Raw genomic sequence first — 18,109 nt, 5'->3', positions numbered from 1 at the left:
GTGTCTAATAAACATCAAACATAACGTGTATTTCACTGTATAAATATAAATTGATATAATCAATATTGTTATATAAATATATATATATATGCTGCTAGAATTAGTTTAGTATAATATTTAATATTATAGTATATACTTTATATAATGTATATTATAGTAAACACATTTAATATTTCAAATGTTGTTAAAACTTATAGACATAACTTTAGGTCACATTGTTTTAGGCTTCATATATCTATATAAGTATTCAATAGCTATTAGTTTATATTTTAGACACACATCACTAGTGTGTGTGTGGGTTATGAAGTTAGCCGTAAACACATATCTTGAAAAAGTTGGTCGTCTGTGAAAAAAATTATTCTTGTGTTGATATATACTGTACTCTGTCGTACATATTTGTTGTCTCACATAATTTATTAATCAAATACTACAACAACAATAGTATCAAATAAAACAACAACAAATTTTATCGTATAATGTGAGCGAAATTAGAAATAAGATTTTGAATACAAATTTTGTRCCAAAACACTTACACACACACATACATACATATACACACATATATATACACATATATATATATATACACACATATATATATACACACATATATATATACACACACACACATACATACATACACACACATACATACATACACACACACATACATACACATACACACGTCATACACAGTTTGACATAATAATGCAATTTTATTTTTTAAGAAAACGTTAAGATTAGTCTCTCGTGAAACCATTAAAAGTCTATTTACTGAAAATGGATATCAAATGAAGTCATAAATTAATTTCTAATTAAGTATTGATTGATTAAATGTAAACTTCTATGTATACAATATTGTTTATATAAACTATTTACTAATATATAGCTAACAAAAAAACAATTAATTAAAAGTAAAAACTTAATTATAGCATTTATTTAAAAAATAATGTACCAGTAATGTAACAATAATAGTTATCTATAACTATCATTGATTATTAAAAATAGTTTATTATAGTTTAATAAATGTCAAAATAGTATGATATTAATTTTAGGAAATAGTATTTATTTTTAAAAAATTATTATCAACTAAATAATCTATTAATATAAAATGTTGATAATAATATAAAGTGTTTTTACACTGTTTCAGACAATTTAATCAAAATTTTAATAATTAATATTATAAGTGTCATATGATGAAGAGTCTATTACTATATTATTATTATTATTTATAAAATAACTTGAAATTTGTATTAAATTCACGCAACTTGTATTCATATTATATATATATATAGCATTTCCCCAATGCATTAATTAAATTTATAGATTACACTTTGGTAGTATTATATAATATACTGTAATAACTATACATTAAACTGTTTATAAACATATTAAATATATCGCCCACTTTTAGCACTTGAATATATTATTTATTATTACAATATTTTATATACTGTATTAAATACTGTACAATACATGTATGGTATATTGTATAAAATATAGTCGATGTAATAGAAAAATAAAGGTTAAATTGATTCAAAATTTATTTTCCACTTACGATATATCCTTTTTCTTTATAAATTATATATAAAAATATGGTTTACCTGAAAATTAATTAATTTTTCAAATGTTACTAAATTTTAAATATTTTTAAAAATGTTTTCTAAATACTGTAGTTTAATGATAACAAATTACTTTTAGAGATAGTTTACTAGATTATAGCTGGTAATAATATATACCATAATATAATGATATTTTACTAAACAATTGATGACATAATATGTCTGAGAAAAAAAATTATTATTACTTATATGTTATTACTGTATAAACCACATAACCGGGTGGCAAGTGATCAAACCATCCGGTGCTAAATCGACACACATTTCGCACCAATTAATTTAAATAGAAAATAATAATAATACTAATACTAACAACAATAAAACAAACAATGAAACAGTTAGTTGGAAAACCACAACAAACAAAAATAATGACAAATAAAATGACAATATAAATGACAATATCATCACAAAATATATAATAATAATAATAATAATAATAATAATAATAATATCAAAAAACACACAGAAATACTACCGACAAAAAAACTTGCGATAAAATAATGACTAATTTTATCCATGGGTTAAGTGTGTTCAGCACAGGGCTAATGGATTTATATTATATTTATATCATATATAATATTAGAAACAAAGAGATAGAGATATTTCTTATATATTCAATGTTTTTTATTTTGTATGTGTTTTATGTCTATATTGTTGAACTAAGGTTACAAAACATCAATTAATTATCCAAATATATTCACAGTTTATACAGTATATATTAATATTTATATAATGTTGTTTTATGTATACTCAGTTATCAGTAATGTTTTTATATAAAAAGCATTTTATTTGTTTTTTAGAGATTCAATGCATACTTGATTTATAACTTTATTACTGTAACATCAAACTATTAAAAGGAAAATATTATATACAGTATATTCATATATACATATAGTGGGAGTACACACAAGTGTATAATTATTTACTATATATATATAACGTTTTTGATAGATCCTGTATAATAATACCGTTATATAAGTTATTAAAGTATGAATTATTATATTATATAAGTTTAAAAAACAATATATCACATTTTTAAAAATTTAATAAAAACTATCATCAATGTTCAGGTAAAAAATAATAAAATATTATTAGGACACAGATCACTACAATTTAATATATATGTCATTAAAATAATAGTAAGATTTACTGATATTGAAAGATTATTGCAATCATAAATCTTATTTAATAATAAATATAAAAAATAACAATATTTAAGTGCGATGAAAATATGACTTAAAAACTGGCCAAAAGTTTTTTATCATATATTTTTTATTATTGAGTTAATCTTATAAAAGCTATGTTTTTATTTTTAATATTAAATAATTTTCTGGAAAATACTAAAAATACTTTTATTACTAATTTTTTATAAAGTCTACTTTTATAGTTATGTAAGCATAAAAATTTAATTGTTATTCAAGTATGATATTATTGATTTTAATTAAAACACAATTATATATCAATTTAATTTACATTAACTCTATAAGATAAAATTGTTTTAAAAATTAGTTTAGTTATAAATTAAGCATTCAAAATAAATTACATTAGCTTAAAAGCTTTTTAAATGTTAGTCAAAAAAAATTGTTTAATTATTATTATTACTAAATGAATATTCAACAATTTATTAAATTTTAAAGTTTAATATTATTTATTTTAAAAATGATGTAAAGAAATATTTATTAAAAACATTTATTCAATGATTAAATATAATTTATTGGATAAACATAAATATTTTATTATTTTATTCACAATAATAATAAATTTTATCCAGAGTCAGTAATTAATATTTTAAATATTTATTTAAATTTAATCTATTGATATAAGTATAGAATTTTTAAAAATTAAAAAAATATTTCCTAACTTATCCATAATTAAATTTATAAAAGTAAGTTTTTATATTGTTTAATTTATAAATGGCAACTAATTAATTATTTTTTATTATTAACTAGGACCATAAAATATTTAGTTATACTAATAGTTTACACATATTAGTTAGCATAAAATTAAATACAAAAATTTATTTTTATTTGAAAAGTAAATAAAGTCTAGTTTTATAATTGTAATTTGTTTAAAAATAATTATGCATACCATAAAATGATTATCTATTGTTATTAAAACTTTTAATTAAATATGTTTATCGAGAAAAAACAAAAAAAACTAAAATTTAATATATTTTCTGATTTTTCTAAATAATAATGTACTATAATAATAAACATAGCATTTGTTTTTTTAATTAAATATAATTGACATTTATCATTGAGTGTGTTTATCAATATTTGTTTGTTTTAGCAATAAAATAACTTTTAAAAATTAACATTTACTTTTAAACAAGTGTGTAAATGTATAGTAATAGTAGTGATGTTATAATCAGCATAAATACAGTATTTGTATTTAAATGTAAAGTGTATGCAATATAACTTAATTTTTATGATTCTTGATAAAAGTATATAAATTACATAACAAATAGAAATAAATTTATATTATAAAAAATGTACTAAACATTTAAATTATAATCTAATAATAAATCATTTAAATTACCCAAAATTAAAAAATAATTTGAAATGAAATGAACTAAGATTATTTTTGATGATTAAAAATTTATTTTTAAAGTTGATATTTAAACAGTATATAAATTTATATACTGTAATACAAGCTATTTATATAAAAATAAATATATAGATTTTAAAAATTTCTATATATAGTTTATGATATTTTGCACTTTTATATATAAGATACAGTATTTATAGAAAACATACATACATTTACAGTCAATATAAACTTTCATTATTAATATTGGCAGTAAAATACAGTACAGTACTTGTCAGTGTAATAAATGTACAAAACATATATATCTGGCAATACTATTAAATGGTTTTATTTGGTTCAATCATCATTAGTTTAGTATAGTAGTACTCCAGTAGTTTAGACAATATTTTTTATTTAGAATATAATATAATGTAGTGTACGATACACATAACACACACACACACACACACACACACACACACACACACACACACACACACACACACACACACACACACACACACACACACACACACACACACACACACACACACACACACACACACACACACACATCACACACACACACACACACACACACACTCACACACACACTACACACACACACATACACACACATACACACACACACACACACAATACTCGCTAAGTAAATGGCAAAATAAATTGACAACAAATTCTCATACATTTGTTTTTATTACACACATTGAAAATTATTTATATAATTTTTCTATTATATTTTTATGATAACCTTTACAATAGTTATTAGTATTAAATATTGAGTATATAAGTTATCATATATATACATAAATATTAGTTTAATTAGTGCAAAACATTTCAAGTTAATACAATAATTTTTATTAAATTTGTGTTATAATTATATTTTTGTAATTTTCTGCATATAATTATGTAATATAGGTTTTTTGGTGTTTTTTACTAAGACAATACATTTATAGTACTGTTATATTATACATTAAGACTGTAATTTCAAAACTATATAAAATACAATATTTTATATTAATTATTAGACAAACTAAATGGTTATTGTTTGAACATCACTAAACTCAATCCCTAAACACCTTTTTCATAGTAATGCATATTAGTTACTACACATTGAGTTATATGTAAGGGTCAGTTAGTTGTCAGCACATGGAGCTCTCAGTATTCGTAAAGCTTAACGTATTATCTCTCAATTGCTAATAAATTTTTCCGCTAAATTGATTTTTTTCTTGGTTTTCTATTATATGTGAAAAACAATAATATAATTCTGGGTATTAATAAAAAATTTATATTATATTTATAATTAATTCTTTTTATTATATCCAATATTTTTTTTAATAAATAAAAGTATTATATTATTACTGTATATTAGTGTTATTATTTAAATTTTTATTTTTATATTGTAAGTGCTAATTAATGAAATTAATTGTAATTATTAAATATAATATATAAATAATATCAACAACTTTAATGAAGAATAAATAATAAAAATGTATTTTATTATTATTTATTTAAACAAAATTTTAAACCAAAATAATATAAATTCAGAAAATATAGTAAACACAATTAAAATTTGTTGTTTACTATTATTTAAATTTGTAATTATTTTTGTTTGATATTTTTTAATTTGATAGTTTTATCTACTACAAATTTATTTTTTAAATATTAATTTTACATGACTTACTATGTAAGATTAGACAAATATAAAAATATTGTTTTTTAAATTACAGGTAAAAATTTTTTTAAAAAATATATATCTTGATGATTTTATTTATTAAATAAATTTAATTAACTCATTTGTACATTACTATACTGTAGTACAATTTTAATACAAATAAAATAGTAATATTATTTTTAATGGCAGATTAAAACAATTTTTTGTTATATTAAATAATTACCCTCATTTTTTGAATTAATATTTTATTTTGTCGATCAATGATTAGATTAATCAATTAAAGTATTTAATAAAAATAAGATCATTGAAATCAAAGAAAAACCATTGAAAGCCGAGTGCTATTTTGATTATCAGTATTGTCCATATGGGCCATGAGGTCACTATAGATCCCATAATCCAATCTATCAAACCCAACAATAGTCGTACACATAGACTCCGGTTGTGAATCCTATCGATTTCAATGATGTCACCCTTTTTCTCGACATAGTTTCTTATGGTTTCTTTGTTAGGCTTTTTAAGATCATAGGCCAGACCTACCAGTGATGATATGACGATAACAAGTGTCGCCAAATTATAGCTTTCGTACCACTTGTAATAGCTAGTTGTATAGTCCCACTAGAAGGGATGTAAGTGTAGGTTAAAGGTTAAATAAAATTTGTAATAAAAATATGTTGTTTTTATATTATGGTAATCACTTACGGGAAAGGCGTGATGATAGTTATGAGATCCCTCACCCATTGACATATACACTACAAGTTTGTTTTCAGTAGGCCGGAGCCTCTTATCGTAATAGCGATCACCAAATATATGTGCAATGCTGTTGACTGTCCACATGTGGTGCAATACAACCACCGCTCGTATGCCTACACACGACACAAATGCTGTCAACAGATCTTCACTCCAGATTAATGGTATGACTGCCGGCAAAATAAAACAGAAGACAATGACCAACGGTGTGTAGAACCGGTGTTGAAAGCGGACAATCGGGTCAGACCACAAGTCATCGTATCGAAGTTTGCGACCACACTCGATGACCTTCGGGTCTTTCTTGAGTAGCCACCAACCGATGTGTGCAAAAAAGAAGCCCCGATTTGAGTTTTTTGGGTCGGCCACTGAATCCGACCATTTGTGGTGTGTCCGATGGTCGCGTACGTAGGAGTATATACTGCCGTTCACCGATACTGTCTGCATTATCATCAGCGCGAGTCTCAGTGGCCACCGAGCTTTGAACGACTTGTGTGCCCATAGACGGTGAGAGCCGACCAAAATGCCTATTCACGGAAAACAGCGATCAGTTTTTTGTTTATACAAATATAATTAAATTAAATTATTTGTTTAGTTGCAAACCTATTCCCGAAGCGCATGAGATAATGTAGATGAAAGAGACTGTTAATACTTTGATTGGCGAAACTATACAGTGATAGTATCCATAAATGGCCAGTATGTGCATCGCCGATAGGAATAAGACATTTGACCACTTGATCTGAGACCAGCGGTAACCAAATATTCTACACGTATAACCCTTTTTATCAGCATTTGTGTCGGCACCGGGACATTGATTGGCATTATTGTTGTCTTCAAATTTTTCATCACTTTGTGTATACAATTCTTCCTCTCCGTTGGTGTCGTCACCCATATTAACAACTTGTTGTTGTAGTTGTTGTTTGTGATGACTGACGTTATTATCCATTAAATTTTATTATTTCTATTATTTTAACTTTTTTTAGCTGTAAAATTAAATTACATTATATAATTTATATATATTTTTTAGTATAATTTATTAATAACGATATTAATTTTTTTTAAATTGCGAAAACTATAATTAGTTATTATAATTAGCATTAATTAGGCTTTTAAATTAGTAATTAATATTTTGAGGTTAAAATAAAAATAATTTATAATCTATGTTTAAACGTGTTTATAAGTTTAAACAGTTAATTCATGGTAAAGTATCATAGTTTGTAATCTTTTAAGAAATATTTTTTAAAATTAAATATATACAGATATAAATCTTACTTATATATCTAAATAATATTTAATTATTATTTTTATAAATAATATTTCATATTTATGTCATTTATTATTTATTTTTTTTTAAAGTTTTTTAAAAGCTTGGATTTTAAATTTATTAGTTAATTATTCACTAATACTCAATACAATTAAAATGTTATGCACTAAGAAATCCTTAATATACTATATAATTATCATATAAATACTGTAAAGTTATATACAATATATTATTGACGTAACTTTGAATTAAAACAGAAAAATCCTTTACATTACTTATTGTTTTTTTTTCAATAATAAAATTTAATAATAATAATAATAATAATATGTTATAATGTGATACACGATGAAGTCAATTATGTGATAGTATATTGTACTTAATTTTATTATTTATTGCAAAAATATGGAATTTTTAAAAATATTTATATATATGCTAATCAATTATGGATTTTTTTTGTTATTATCAATAATTTCTTTATATTGTATTTTTCTTCTTAATCAATATTAAAAAACAATTTAATTATGTATTTCCACAGTTACAATATGTATCTGGGTACATTATGATAATATTAAAATAACATTTTATAAAAGTTTGTATTTGGGCTATAGATCTCGCGCCCAAATGTAATACTGCTATAGCATATATAGCTATATATTATATTAAATATAATGTTTATTATATAATATTATGTTAATATGTATTTATTTATAATTATTAAATACAATTAAAGTTAATTTATATTCAATTATAGTTTAGGTTTATCTTTAGCTTTAGGTTAGATTTAGTTTAGGATATCTAACGTTAATAGTCGTAATCAGTAATTAAAATTTTATAAACATTATTATAAAAAATTGGGCAAGAGACCAAGTTTATAAATAATTTAATTTTATTAATTGATTGATTATACACTGTATTATATTATACAGTCAGCACAGGTATTCCTCTCTCTCTCTCTCTCTCTCTCTCTCTCTCTCTCTCTCTCTCTCTCTCTCTCTCTCTCTCTTTCTCTCTCTCTCATGATGACCCAACTCATTTAATCTAACTTATATAATCTAAATAAAAATATCCAAAATTATTTAATATAAATGAAAATAATTTATATATTTTTTACTATTTATAACAAGAATTTTAGTAATGTTATAATAATTTTTATTAAGGAATTGTGAATATTTATTTAAAATAAATAATTTTGGATATTTTGAACTCCACTAAACTATATGAAAGATTAGGTAACTTCAATCTCATATTGAATATCCAATGCATTTATTATTTTTTTATTTTTACAATTTTTGTATAAACTAACTATACATTTTAATTTGTAGTATTTAAATGATTTTTGTGTATTGTTTTTAAAAATTTTATATCAAATATACATCTATAAATACATTGGTTTTTTGCACCTGGCTATTGTACATATGTATAAAGTACATGTATGATGTACAGTATATATAGTAATATTTTAAAACTTTTTTTAATACCTGTATCAATCATAAACACACAACTTTTAATATGGTTCAAGGATGTACCAGTTATACACTGTTTACTTATGTTATACTAGTTTAGTAAAAGTATTATATATTATTAATTATAGTTATAAAGAATATTTACTGTAAATATAAATGAATTTTTCCTATGATGTCAAGTTCGTGGTAATTGAATAGTCAGTAAAATACTATAAATAAATCCTAAATGATATGCATTGCAGTGAAATTATTTTTAAGTAGTTTTATAGATAGTATAGTACAGTATTTTTTATTTAGTAATTGAAATCAATAAGATTATCACAATTTTTCATAGAAATTCAATAACAAAAAACTTGTTTAACATTTTTCTCTTTCAACAAAGTATTTATATTTTTTCACATTTAAAAAGTAATGTATTTTCTGTGTATTGCACTATTGTGTTGCAATACTTATTATGATACCCAGTCTGTAAAGTATTTTGAATGTATGATTGAATTTGTCAAAAGTAAAAGCTATTTATATTTATATATCGTAAATAGTTTGTAAGGGGTTATAGTCAATGCGGTCATTGTCTATACATTAGTTATGTATAAAGTTTATGCTAAAGAGTGTATAGACAATGACCGCATATAATACATGACTTTTTTTGTTGCATTTGCTTTATTGGGGAAAAACAAGTTTTCTGGTGAATGGGTTCATGCGGTCATATATCAGTGCTTATGTTAGCTCTAATAATATAAATCATTTATATAGACATACTTATGATAGATACTAAATATATATATATATATATATATATATATATATATACATAACTTTGGGCACCAAATGTCATTAAAAGGTAAATTTTATTCACTTTCATATACTTTATTACATTTCAATTTTTTTTACATATTTTCAATGAAAAAAAATTTAGTAAAATCCTATTTATAGTCAAATAAATTGTGTTGTTGTTTAATCAAAAACATCTTAAATAAATTTATATATTTTTATACAATCTTAAAATTTAAAGTATAAACAAACATATTGAGCTAACCGTATGAAAAGATTTTTTCTGATTATAAAACTGTTTTTTTTCTGTAATTAATAAAAATTCAAATCATGTTTTTACTTATCTTATAAATTTTAAAATAGTATTTATAAAATAAAAAACTTTTTTTCATTTAAAAATACTAATATTATTTGATACTTTTAAGGATATTATTGTAAATCTTTAAAATAATATGTAAGTATTTGTGTGAGTAAGTCAATGAAACAGAGAGAGAGAGAGAGAGAGAGAGAGAGAGAGAGAGAGAGAAAGTTATTTTTATTTACTAGTATAATGGTAAAATTTTTATAGGTTAGTAGATAAATTTTTTAAGTAAAAAAATATTATTTTTGTGATAAATTATATACTATTTCATTTTTTTCTAAAAATAATTTTTAGAATTAACATATCTATAAATTTTATAATTATAATTTTTAATGTGTAGACATTAATATAAAATTTGTTATCAAAATACTATTGATTTTTAACTAATATAAATATATCTTATATAATAAGTTTTGTAGTATTTGAATACATGTAATTCATGATCTATAAGTATTAAATAACTTATAATATTAGTTATTTATTAATATTTATATTAATAATATACAATATTAATTGTATCGTAAATTATCAGTCATTATTTAATGAAATATTAAATTTACTACACTTAATAAAGTATGTATTAAATAAATTAATAAATTTAAAAGTTTTTATAATTATTGACATTTAAAAAATACTTACATAAAATATGTGAATTAGCCACAAATCAATATTATTATATTAGTATTTGTATAATAAAGTATTAACTTTAATACATTCTTAGAATAACAAATAAAACTTTTATTTTGATAAAAATATTATTAATATATAAAAAATTACGAAAATATTTATCTGTAAAAATTGTTTTCAAACTTTTTCTCATAAAAAATTTCTCAAAAGTGTTTTCACATCCCAATTGTTAATCCCTTTTCAACAATTTATATACTAAACCCTGTTTTCTTGTAATAGCATCCCATCTCTGACTTCATGCGCAAACCAGTCTATTGATCATCCAGTTTGTAGGCCTTTCCCTTCATTCAAGTGTTTATCATTAAGGTATAGTCAAAATCCTATCACCGGTTACTACTAATATAATTGTTATTTTAGAAAAAAACAAAATTATTAATTTTGTGTCATTATATCAATGACGTTAAAGCAATATTCACATTTAAATTATTTTTTGAAAATAATTAGACTATTATAATAGTTATTCATGGAAAACATTTCCTGTTATCAATGTTTTTATAATTAATAATTTAGATAATTATTTAAAATATATATTTATATTTATATATAATATTATAATTTATTTATAAATTGTATATTTATTTAAGATGTTATCACTTTGAATATTTTATATCTTTATTGTTAATAATATTATAAAAAAAATTATTTTTATTTTATCATTAGTTATTATTACAAAATATTAGGCAATTTTTGTATTGTTAAATATATTTTTTTATTTATCAATATTACTTTATTAATACATTATTGTTATTTATTAGTATATTAATCCATAACTAATTCGTTAGTATTTTTCATCATTAATAATATTTATAAGTAAATAATATTATTTTTGTTTAATAATGTTATCACGATTTTTATACTATTTCTTAGTTTTGCAAATAATAGTCAATTACTTTCTAAATATTTTTCAGATTTATGATGTAAAATAACAATAAAATCTATAAATTTTGTGTAAATTTATATATAAATCTACTATACTGTATATTACACAGTTTTTTTTATATATACATGTATATTATATTATATTACCGATATATTTACTGTATATTTAATAATCAATAAATATAGTATTTATCTGGATTTTCCTAAACTTCTAAAAAGCAACAATAATATGAAAGAAAAAAGAAAATATACAAAAATAATAATTAAAAATCTGACAAATTTCGACTAATTGTGTGAATAATGTTAGATATTTAGTAACAACAAAATACTGGTTATATTGTTTGCTTTTTAATAAACAGTTTTTCAAAATAATTTTTTTTTGAATACGATTTTTTCAAACAAGGATATCATGTTAATGCGAATATGTTAAATATATAAATATATAATAGTTTATAATTAATTTTTTAAAAATAATTTCTATAATAAGTCATATAAATATTTTTTATTAATTAATAATCCAATAATTTGTTCACACAATTAGTTTGTTATTAATACATTGAAATTATGTACATTTCTAAACAAAATATTATTATAGTTAATTATTACATGATTTTTTTTAGGTACATGATGACATAAAGTGTGATAGATTATTTTTTGATTAAATAATAGAAATTTCTTATTAAATTCATAAAATTAGAACAAGGTAATGTTTAATGTTTACAACAAAATTAATAATATTAATATTTTTAATTTAGAAAATTATTAGCTAAATTTTAATTAAAAAAATATCAACAAGAAAATTTTCTAAAAATAATAATCTAATGTTTCTAGAAATAGACAAAATTATTAAATTATTTTTAGTTTAGTTTGATTTTAATTATATAGCGATATATTATTGCAGTACAAAAAAAAACTATTAGTCTATTAGTATCAGTCAAATAATGTTTTGTTTCGTAAAATAATTTTGACAAATACATTGACGGGTGCCGTAACTGTGGACCAGTTATCTCAACTCCATGGGCTATACTCGAGTTTCTTTTAAAATAACAATTAAATAAATGACAATTTAAATAATACTATCACAACTCAATATATCAATTATACAAATAATATTTTAATAAATATAGTATTATTTATAATGCATACATACTTTTGTTAGACTACATTTAGCGAACCGATAGTTTCTTAACAAATTTATTATTAAAAATTTTATCTCAAGTAACGCCATTCGACTAATTGGATGCCTACCGTTCCCTTCATCAAATAGTTGGTATGCGTTTACTGTGGACTTGTTATGCTGCAAAAATCGGTCCGGTTTGAACTGATTTGGTTCGGCATAATTATCGGCACTTTTATGCATTGCCAATACCGGTATCATTAGGTGACAATCTTTTGGTAAATTCAAACAGTCAAGTGTTAACTCTTTGATGACCCGACGTTTAATTAGTGAAACGGGTGGATACTGTCTTATAGTTTCATTGATACAGGCATCTAAGTAAGGCATAGATTCAATTTTATCAGTAACTCCCTGTCCCTCATCGTTGTCATCACTTATATTGTTATCATTTTTCTTATTATTAGTTTTGACATTATTGGTAATCACATCATTTTTATCATCGTTGTTATTGTTGTCAAAATATTTGTCAATTTCTTTGATGAGTTTTTGCTGAACGCCCTGATTGATGGCCAGGCAATGGATCAAATGTAAAATACTGACCACTGATGTCTGATAGCCAATAATGGCTATCATTATGACACTGTCGATGATCTGCTTATTTGTCAATCCTATTATTATATTAATTTTTAAATATGTTATACAGTATGTATTATAATAAAATTATTTAAATTATAGATAAATTAAATGATAATTTTTTGTTTGTTTCATACGTTGATTTTTATCAATGTCCCGATTGGCGTCCGATAGCATAAACAATAAAGAGTTTTTACAACTATTAGTTTTACGTTTTCTGAGAATCTCATCGACAATAGTACCGATTTCGCCGATCACTCGGATGTCTACGGATTTTCCGGTCATAAAATGATCACATTTTCTATATATCTGTGCTATCAATGATCGATGAGTTTTGTTGGCGACAAACAGTTTGTCAAAAGCGTTTGCCAATCGGTCTTTGAGAGACTGATCAACAAAACTACCGAAACACGCGCTTAGGTATGCTTTCTTTGTGAACATCATTACAAATGGTTTTATATCGAAATACTTTTCAAATGATATCATTTGGTTTAACATTACTGTCAACTCGTAACTGGTTTTTCCAAAATGTTTGCATATAACTGACAAGTTTTTAACTACCAGTCCTCGGCTAATAACTGTCTCATGTATTGGCCAGTTGTTGGTCAAACAACAAGACATACAATTGGGTAATGTTTGATGTCGACGAAGATATTTCTAATAAAATGTTAAATAAGTAAAATAGTAATTTTTTAATGATTTCAAGTTATTAAAGTAAACAATTACTGGTCTTTTAAAATAGTGGTAATATTTGATGAACCAGTTTATTGTCAGCTGTGATCAACACAGGTGTCAATAATTTATAAATACTGTTAAATAAATAGTAATCAATATTAATATTTTATTAATTTTATAAATTTTGTATAATTAACCAAAATATTTTGCCATATTTTTCTATCAATGTAAAATAAATGTTATTTATGTTATAGGGCCATCAATAGGTTGACCACTTTTTGTCGACTCCAAAATGTTAGTTTGTATAACAGATAAAAACATGAGTATGCAATTACACTTAAAAAACTAGCTAGTATATATATTTGATACATAATTAAAAAATATTAACTTAATTACTTGATATTATATATGCATTATTTTTATTTAAAAATATTAATGTTAATGCATAATATATTTATTTTGAAAATAATCTAAAAAAGTATTTTTTAAATGGTCCATTTGAAAAATATATAAAAATTTAATTGTTATTATATTAAATCTTTTATTTTCATATAATATAAAAAAATACTACACTAATATAAAGTTAAAAAAGTTAAATTTTGTTTTATATAAAACTAAATAAATAATAAAATATCTATTAATAAAATAACTAATCATGTTTATTATAATTTTTATATTATTAAATGAATCGACTAAATAATAAATCACTTATTATACATTTATAATTCATATATATATATATATAATTATACAGTATAATTGAATATTAATATTATTAATTAATATTAATCACAATATACTGTAATGTAATACTGTATAATATGTACATTTACAGATTATTTATTGTAAAATTGTGATTTTCATTGATTACCTTAACAATAAACATTTATAAAAATTTAAAAATAATAATAATTTATAGTTTAAAATAGAAATAATATTTTATGATAGAAAACTACTGTATATTGATTTATTGCAAATAATGTCAATTATCGACATTATTAAGATATATTAACATTTTTTGTGATGATTTGTCAATTAACTTTTTAGTATTTTTTAACTGTGCATTTAGTAAATGTGTCACTAAATTATTAGAAAGTTTTATTTTATATATATATATTATGTAATAATTTATGATGTAAATAATTTATATGCAAATTTTAAGCGTAAATATACATATTTATATGTGGATATTGATCATACACTTAGCATAAAAACTATCAAAATATTTTATCATTGATAAATTTTATTAGTATATAAAATATATCAATGATTATATTTACAGATATGAATAAATAATTTATATGTAGATAATATTTTTCTATATATTGATATAACATAAGTAAAACGTGAATAAAGTGAACATAAATAACAAAAAAATAGTTATTAATTTTGTTTTAGTATCAAATAATTTATTATTATTATTATATATATATATATTTCTCAAAACATGTTAAATAATTTTTAACTAAATCAACTGTTACTATGTATGTTATATTTGACAACACTTTTTTGCTTTTAGTTATCCTATCACTTACTTTCTCTCTCTCAGTCATTGAATATCATTAAATTGAAAAAGTATGCTTTAATTTAAGTAACTTTTATCAATCATACAATATTAGTATCATATATTGAGTATTAATATTATAATACTTTTTTTTAAAAAAACATTTTATTATATTAGTGTTGGTGTTTTATCACTGTGCTTGCGTTTATAATAATAAAATAACTTATAATAATTATTTTTGTTACTGCTATACAATTTGTTAGTTAAACATTAGTATCAATATTAAATGTTTTTATCAGCAAAAAAATTATAGTCATTATATATTAAATATTGTTATTAATTGGCAGTTGTCTGTGTATTTCAATATACTGTATGTTTTAATTGTAATAATAATATAATGATTCATCTATCATTTATTTTTTTTAATAATAATAATAATAACAATGATAATAAGTAACATAACTTGATTATTATAATTTTTGTATTTATCGTTACAAAAAAAAATTATTATTTATTTTTATAAAATGTTATATTTAGTTGTCATATTTTATCTGTAATTGTTATTGTTAATAATTTTTTTTTAAAAATATTTAGTTTAATCAATATATTTCTCATATTACCCTGGTTTAATTTTAATACCAGTTTAATATAGATATATGGGTAATTGTTTAGGAGTTGATTGCAATAACTGTGATGACAATGAGAAAAAGGTAATGTTATTAATATGAATAATAATATAAATTTTAGAAAATTTTGAATACATGTGCGATTTACAATAGAATTATAAGTTTTTTTTTTAAAAACCATAACATATATAGTCATATGACCTTGGTTATAATTGTTTTTTTCATTTCAATATTACTAATAATGTAATTGTTATTTAGATAAATGTTAAGAAACAATCACTAAAAGACGATTCGTCCGCTTATTATTTCAAAGTACTGTTTGTCGGCGACCGAAATGTCGGCAAATCATGTTTGTTGCGGTCACTGGTCAACAGTGGCTGCGATGATAACTTAGATAACAAATCATTGGCACCGACTATGGGCGTTGATTTTGCACGAAAAATACTTAATGTCGACCAAAGTCTAGTGAAGTATCACTTCTGGGATCCGTCTGGTGACCAACGGTTTCGTAATCTATTGCCAAACTATTTCTCAGGTATTATATATTAATCCTTTCCTTAATATGACTGATAAATATTGAAATTATAATTCAAAAAATACATTATTTATTATATTATGTTTTAGGCATCGATGCTGTCTTCCTGTTGTACGACATATGCGATGAACAAAGTTTTCAATCGCTAACCGACCACTGGTTGCCCATTATTCGTGCCAATGCCCGACCGCCGCCGACAATGAGACTTATAGTGGCCAACAAATCAGATCTCGCCGATGATCGCCGTATCAGTGTATCGAAGGGCATACAATTTGCAAATAAAACCGGATCGCTATTCATGGAAGTGTCGGCCAAAAGTGGACAAAATGTCGATAATTTACTTTACATTGTTGGCCATCAATTGATTGCAATACATAAACAAAATCATAATAGGGGTTAACCCCCCCCCGCCTAACACTGTGTAAATCATTTAATCATTTTGAGACTATCCATATATGGATTGTAAAAGTACTTAATGTTATTTTATAGTCTTTATTTTATTCATTATTTGACATTTTGTATATATTTTTTAAAAACACATTTCTTATTCATCGATGTGTCACCTGTTGCGAGTGTGGGTGTCATCACTATTAAAATAGTGATGAATACACCATAATATCTATTTAGTAGGACTAGACATCTATGTGTCTTATTTGGATGACATTGCAAATATCATTGACATTAATATTTATTTTAGTGTAATTAAATCAGATACTAATTTATAAATTTGTAAATCAACAAAAAATAATCAATTTGTGAAATATATTTTCATTAAAAAAATTAATTTGTTACCTGACTAATTTTGTAAATTTAAAAAAAGATAATCTTAAATAATACAATTTTTTGTTACTAAGAAACCATTTGTAGCGATATTTTTTGAGTAATTAAATTACAATTATTTGTAACATTTGTTTTGTTTTATTTATTTATTTTTATCTATTCTTTGAATTTAATGACATCTCTAAATGTGTTTGATTGACATAAGAAATGATGACAAAACCCAATGACA

General features: G+C 22.1%; 3 protein-coding genes across 3 annotated transcripts; 1 reads left to right on the top strand and 2 right to left on the bottom strand.

Annotated features, from left to right (window-relative positions):
* Window positions 1–6,031: 6,031 nt before the first annotated feature.
* Window positions 6,032–11,119, bottom strand: LOC128957585 (acyl-CoA desaturase 1-like). Its single transcript, XM_054303377.1, has 4 exons — window positions 11,084–11,119; window positions 7,189–7,568; window positions 6,541–7,112; window positions 6,032–6,456 (listed from the first exon to the last, which is right to left on the bottom strand). The coding sequence occupies exons 2-4, from the start codon at window positions 7,529–7,531 to the stop codon at window positions 6,115–6,117; spliced, it is 1,257 nt and encodes a 418-aa protein (XP_054159352.1). The 5' UTR covers window positions 7,532–7,568; window positions 11,084–11,119; the 3' UTR covers window positions 6,032–6,114.
* A 1,899-nt stretch (window positions 11,120–13,018) lies between these two features.
* On the bottom strand, window positions 13,019–14,246 carry LOC128958207 (cytochrome P450 3A6-like). The gene is made up of 3 exons (XM_054304023.1): window positions 13,898–14,246; window positions 13,293–13,795; window positions 13,019–13,045 (listed from the first exon to the last, which is right to left on the bottom strand). The coding sequence occupies exons 1-3, from the start codon at window positions 14,244–14,246 to the stop codon at window positions 13,019–13,021; spliced, it is 879 nt and encodes a 292-aa protein (XP_054159998.1).
* Window positions 14,247–16,592: 2,346 nt separating this feature from the next.
* On the top strand, window positions 16,593–17,766 carry LOC128957674 (uncharacterized). Its single transcript, XM_054303478.1, has 3 exons — window positions 16,593–16,649; window positions 16,824–17,100; window positions 17,190–17,766. The coding sequence occupies exons 1-3, from the start codon at window positions 16,596–16,598 to the stop codon at window positions 17,498–17,500; spliced, it is 642 nt and encodes a 213-aa protein (XP_054159453.1). The 5' UTR covers window positions 16,593–16,595; the 3' UTR covers window positions 17,501–17,766.
* The last annotated feature ends 343 nt before the right edge of the window (window positions 17,767–18,109 follow it).

Source organism: Oppia nitens, unplaced genomic scaffold (genome assembly GCF_028296485.1).
Source record: "Oppia nitens isolate AA-2021 unplaced genomic scaffold, nextdenovo-longstitch-racon4-pilon3 scaffold3_pilon_pilon_pilon, whole genome shotgun sequence".
Taxonomy (NCBI): domain Eukaryota; kingdom Metazoa; phylum Arthropoda; class Arachnida; order Sarcoptiformes; family Oppiidae; genus Oppia; species Oppia nitens.
Note: the sequence above shows the minus strand (reverse complement) of the source record. Positions and strands in the feature narration are given on the sequence as shown.

Bases quoted from the DNA above. Each gene is read 5' to 3' on its own strand.
- LOC128957585 (XM_054303377.1), bottom strand. From the start codon at position 7,531: ATGGATAATAACGTCAGTCATCACAAACAACAACTACAACAACAAGTT. The intron at 7,113-7,188 runs GTTTGCAACTAA...TTCCGTGAATAG, and splicing joins CTCATGCGCTTCGGGAATAG to GCATTTTGGTCGGCTCTCAC. The intron at 6,457-6,540 runs GTAAGTGATTAC...CATCCCTTCTAG, and splicing joins ACTATCATCACGCCTTTCCC to TGGGACTATACAACTAGCTA.
- LOC128958207 (XM_054304023.1), bottom strand. From the start codon at position 14,246: ATGATATCATTTGAAAAGTATTTCGATATAAAACCATTTGTAATGATG. The intron at 13,796-13,897 runs GTATGAAACAAA...ATATAATAATAG, and splicing joins GGACATTGATAAAAATCAAC to GATTGACAAATAAGCAGATC. The intron at 13,046-13,292 runs GTAAACGCATAC...TTATTTTAAAAG, and splicing joins TGCAGCATAACAAGTCCACA to AAACTCGAGTATAGCCCATG.
- LOC128957674 (XM_054303478.1), top strand. From the start codon at position 16,596: ATGGGTAATTGTTTAGGAGTTGATTGCAATAACTGTGATGACAATGAG. The intron at 16,650-16,823 runs GTAATGTTATTA...ATTGTTATTTAG, and splicing joins GTGATGACAATGAGAAAAAG to ATAAATGTTAAGAAACAATC. The intron at 17,101-17,189 runs GTATTATATATT...ATTATGTTTTAG, and splicing joins ATTGCCAAACTATTTCTCAG to GCATCGATGCTGTCTTCCTG.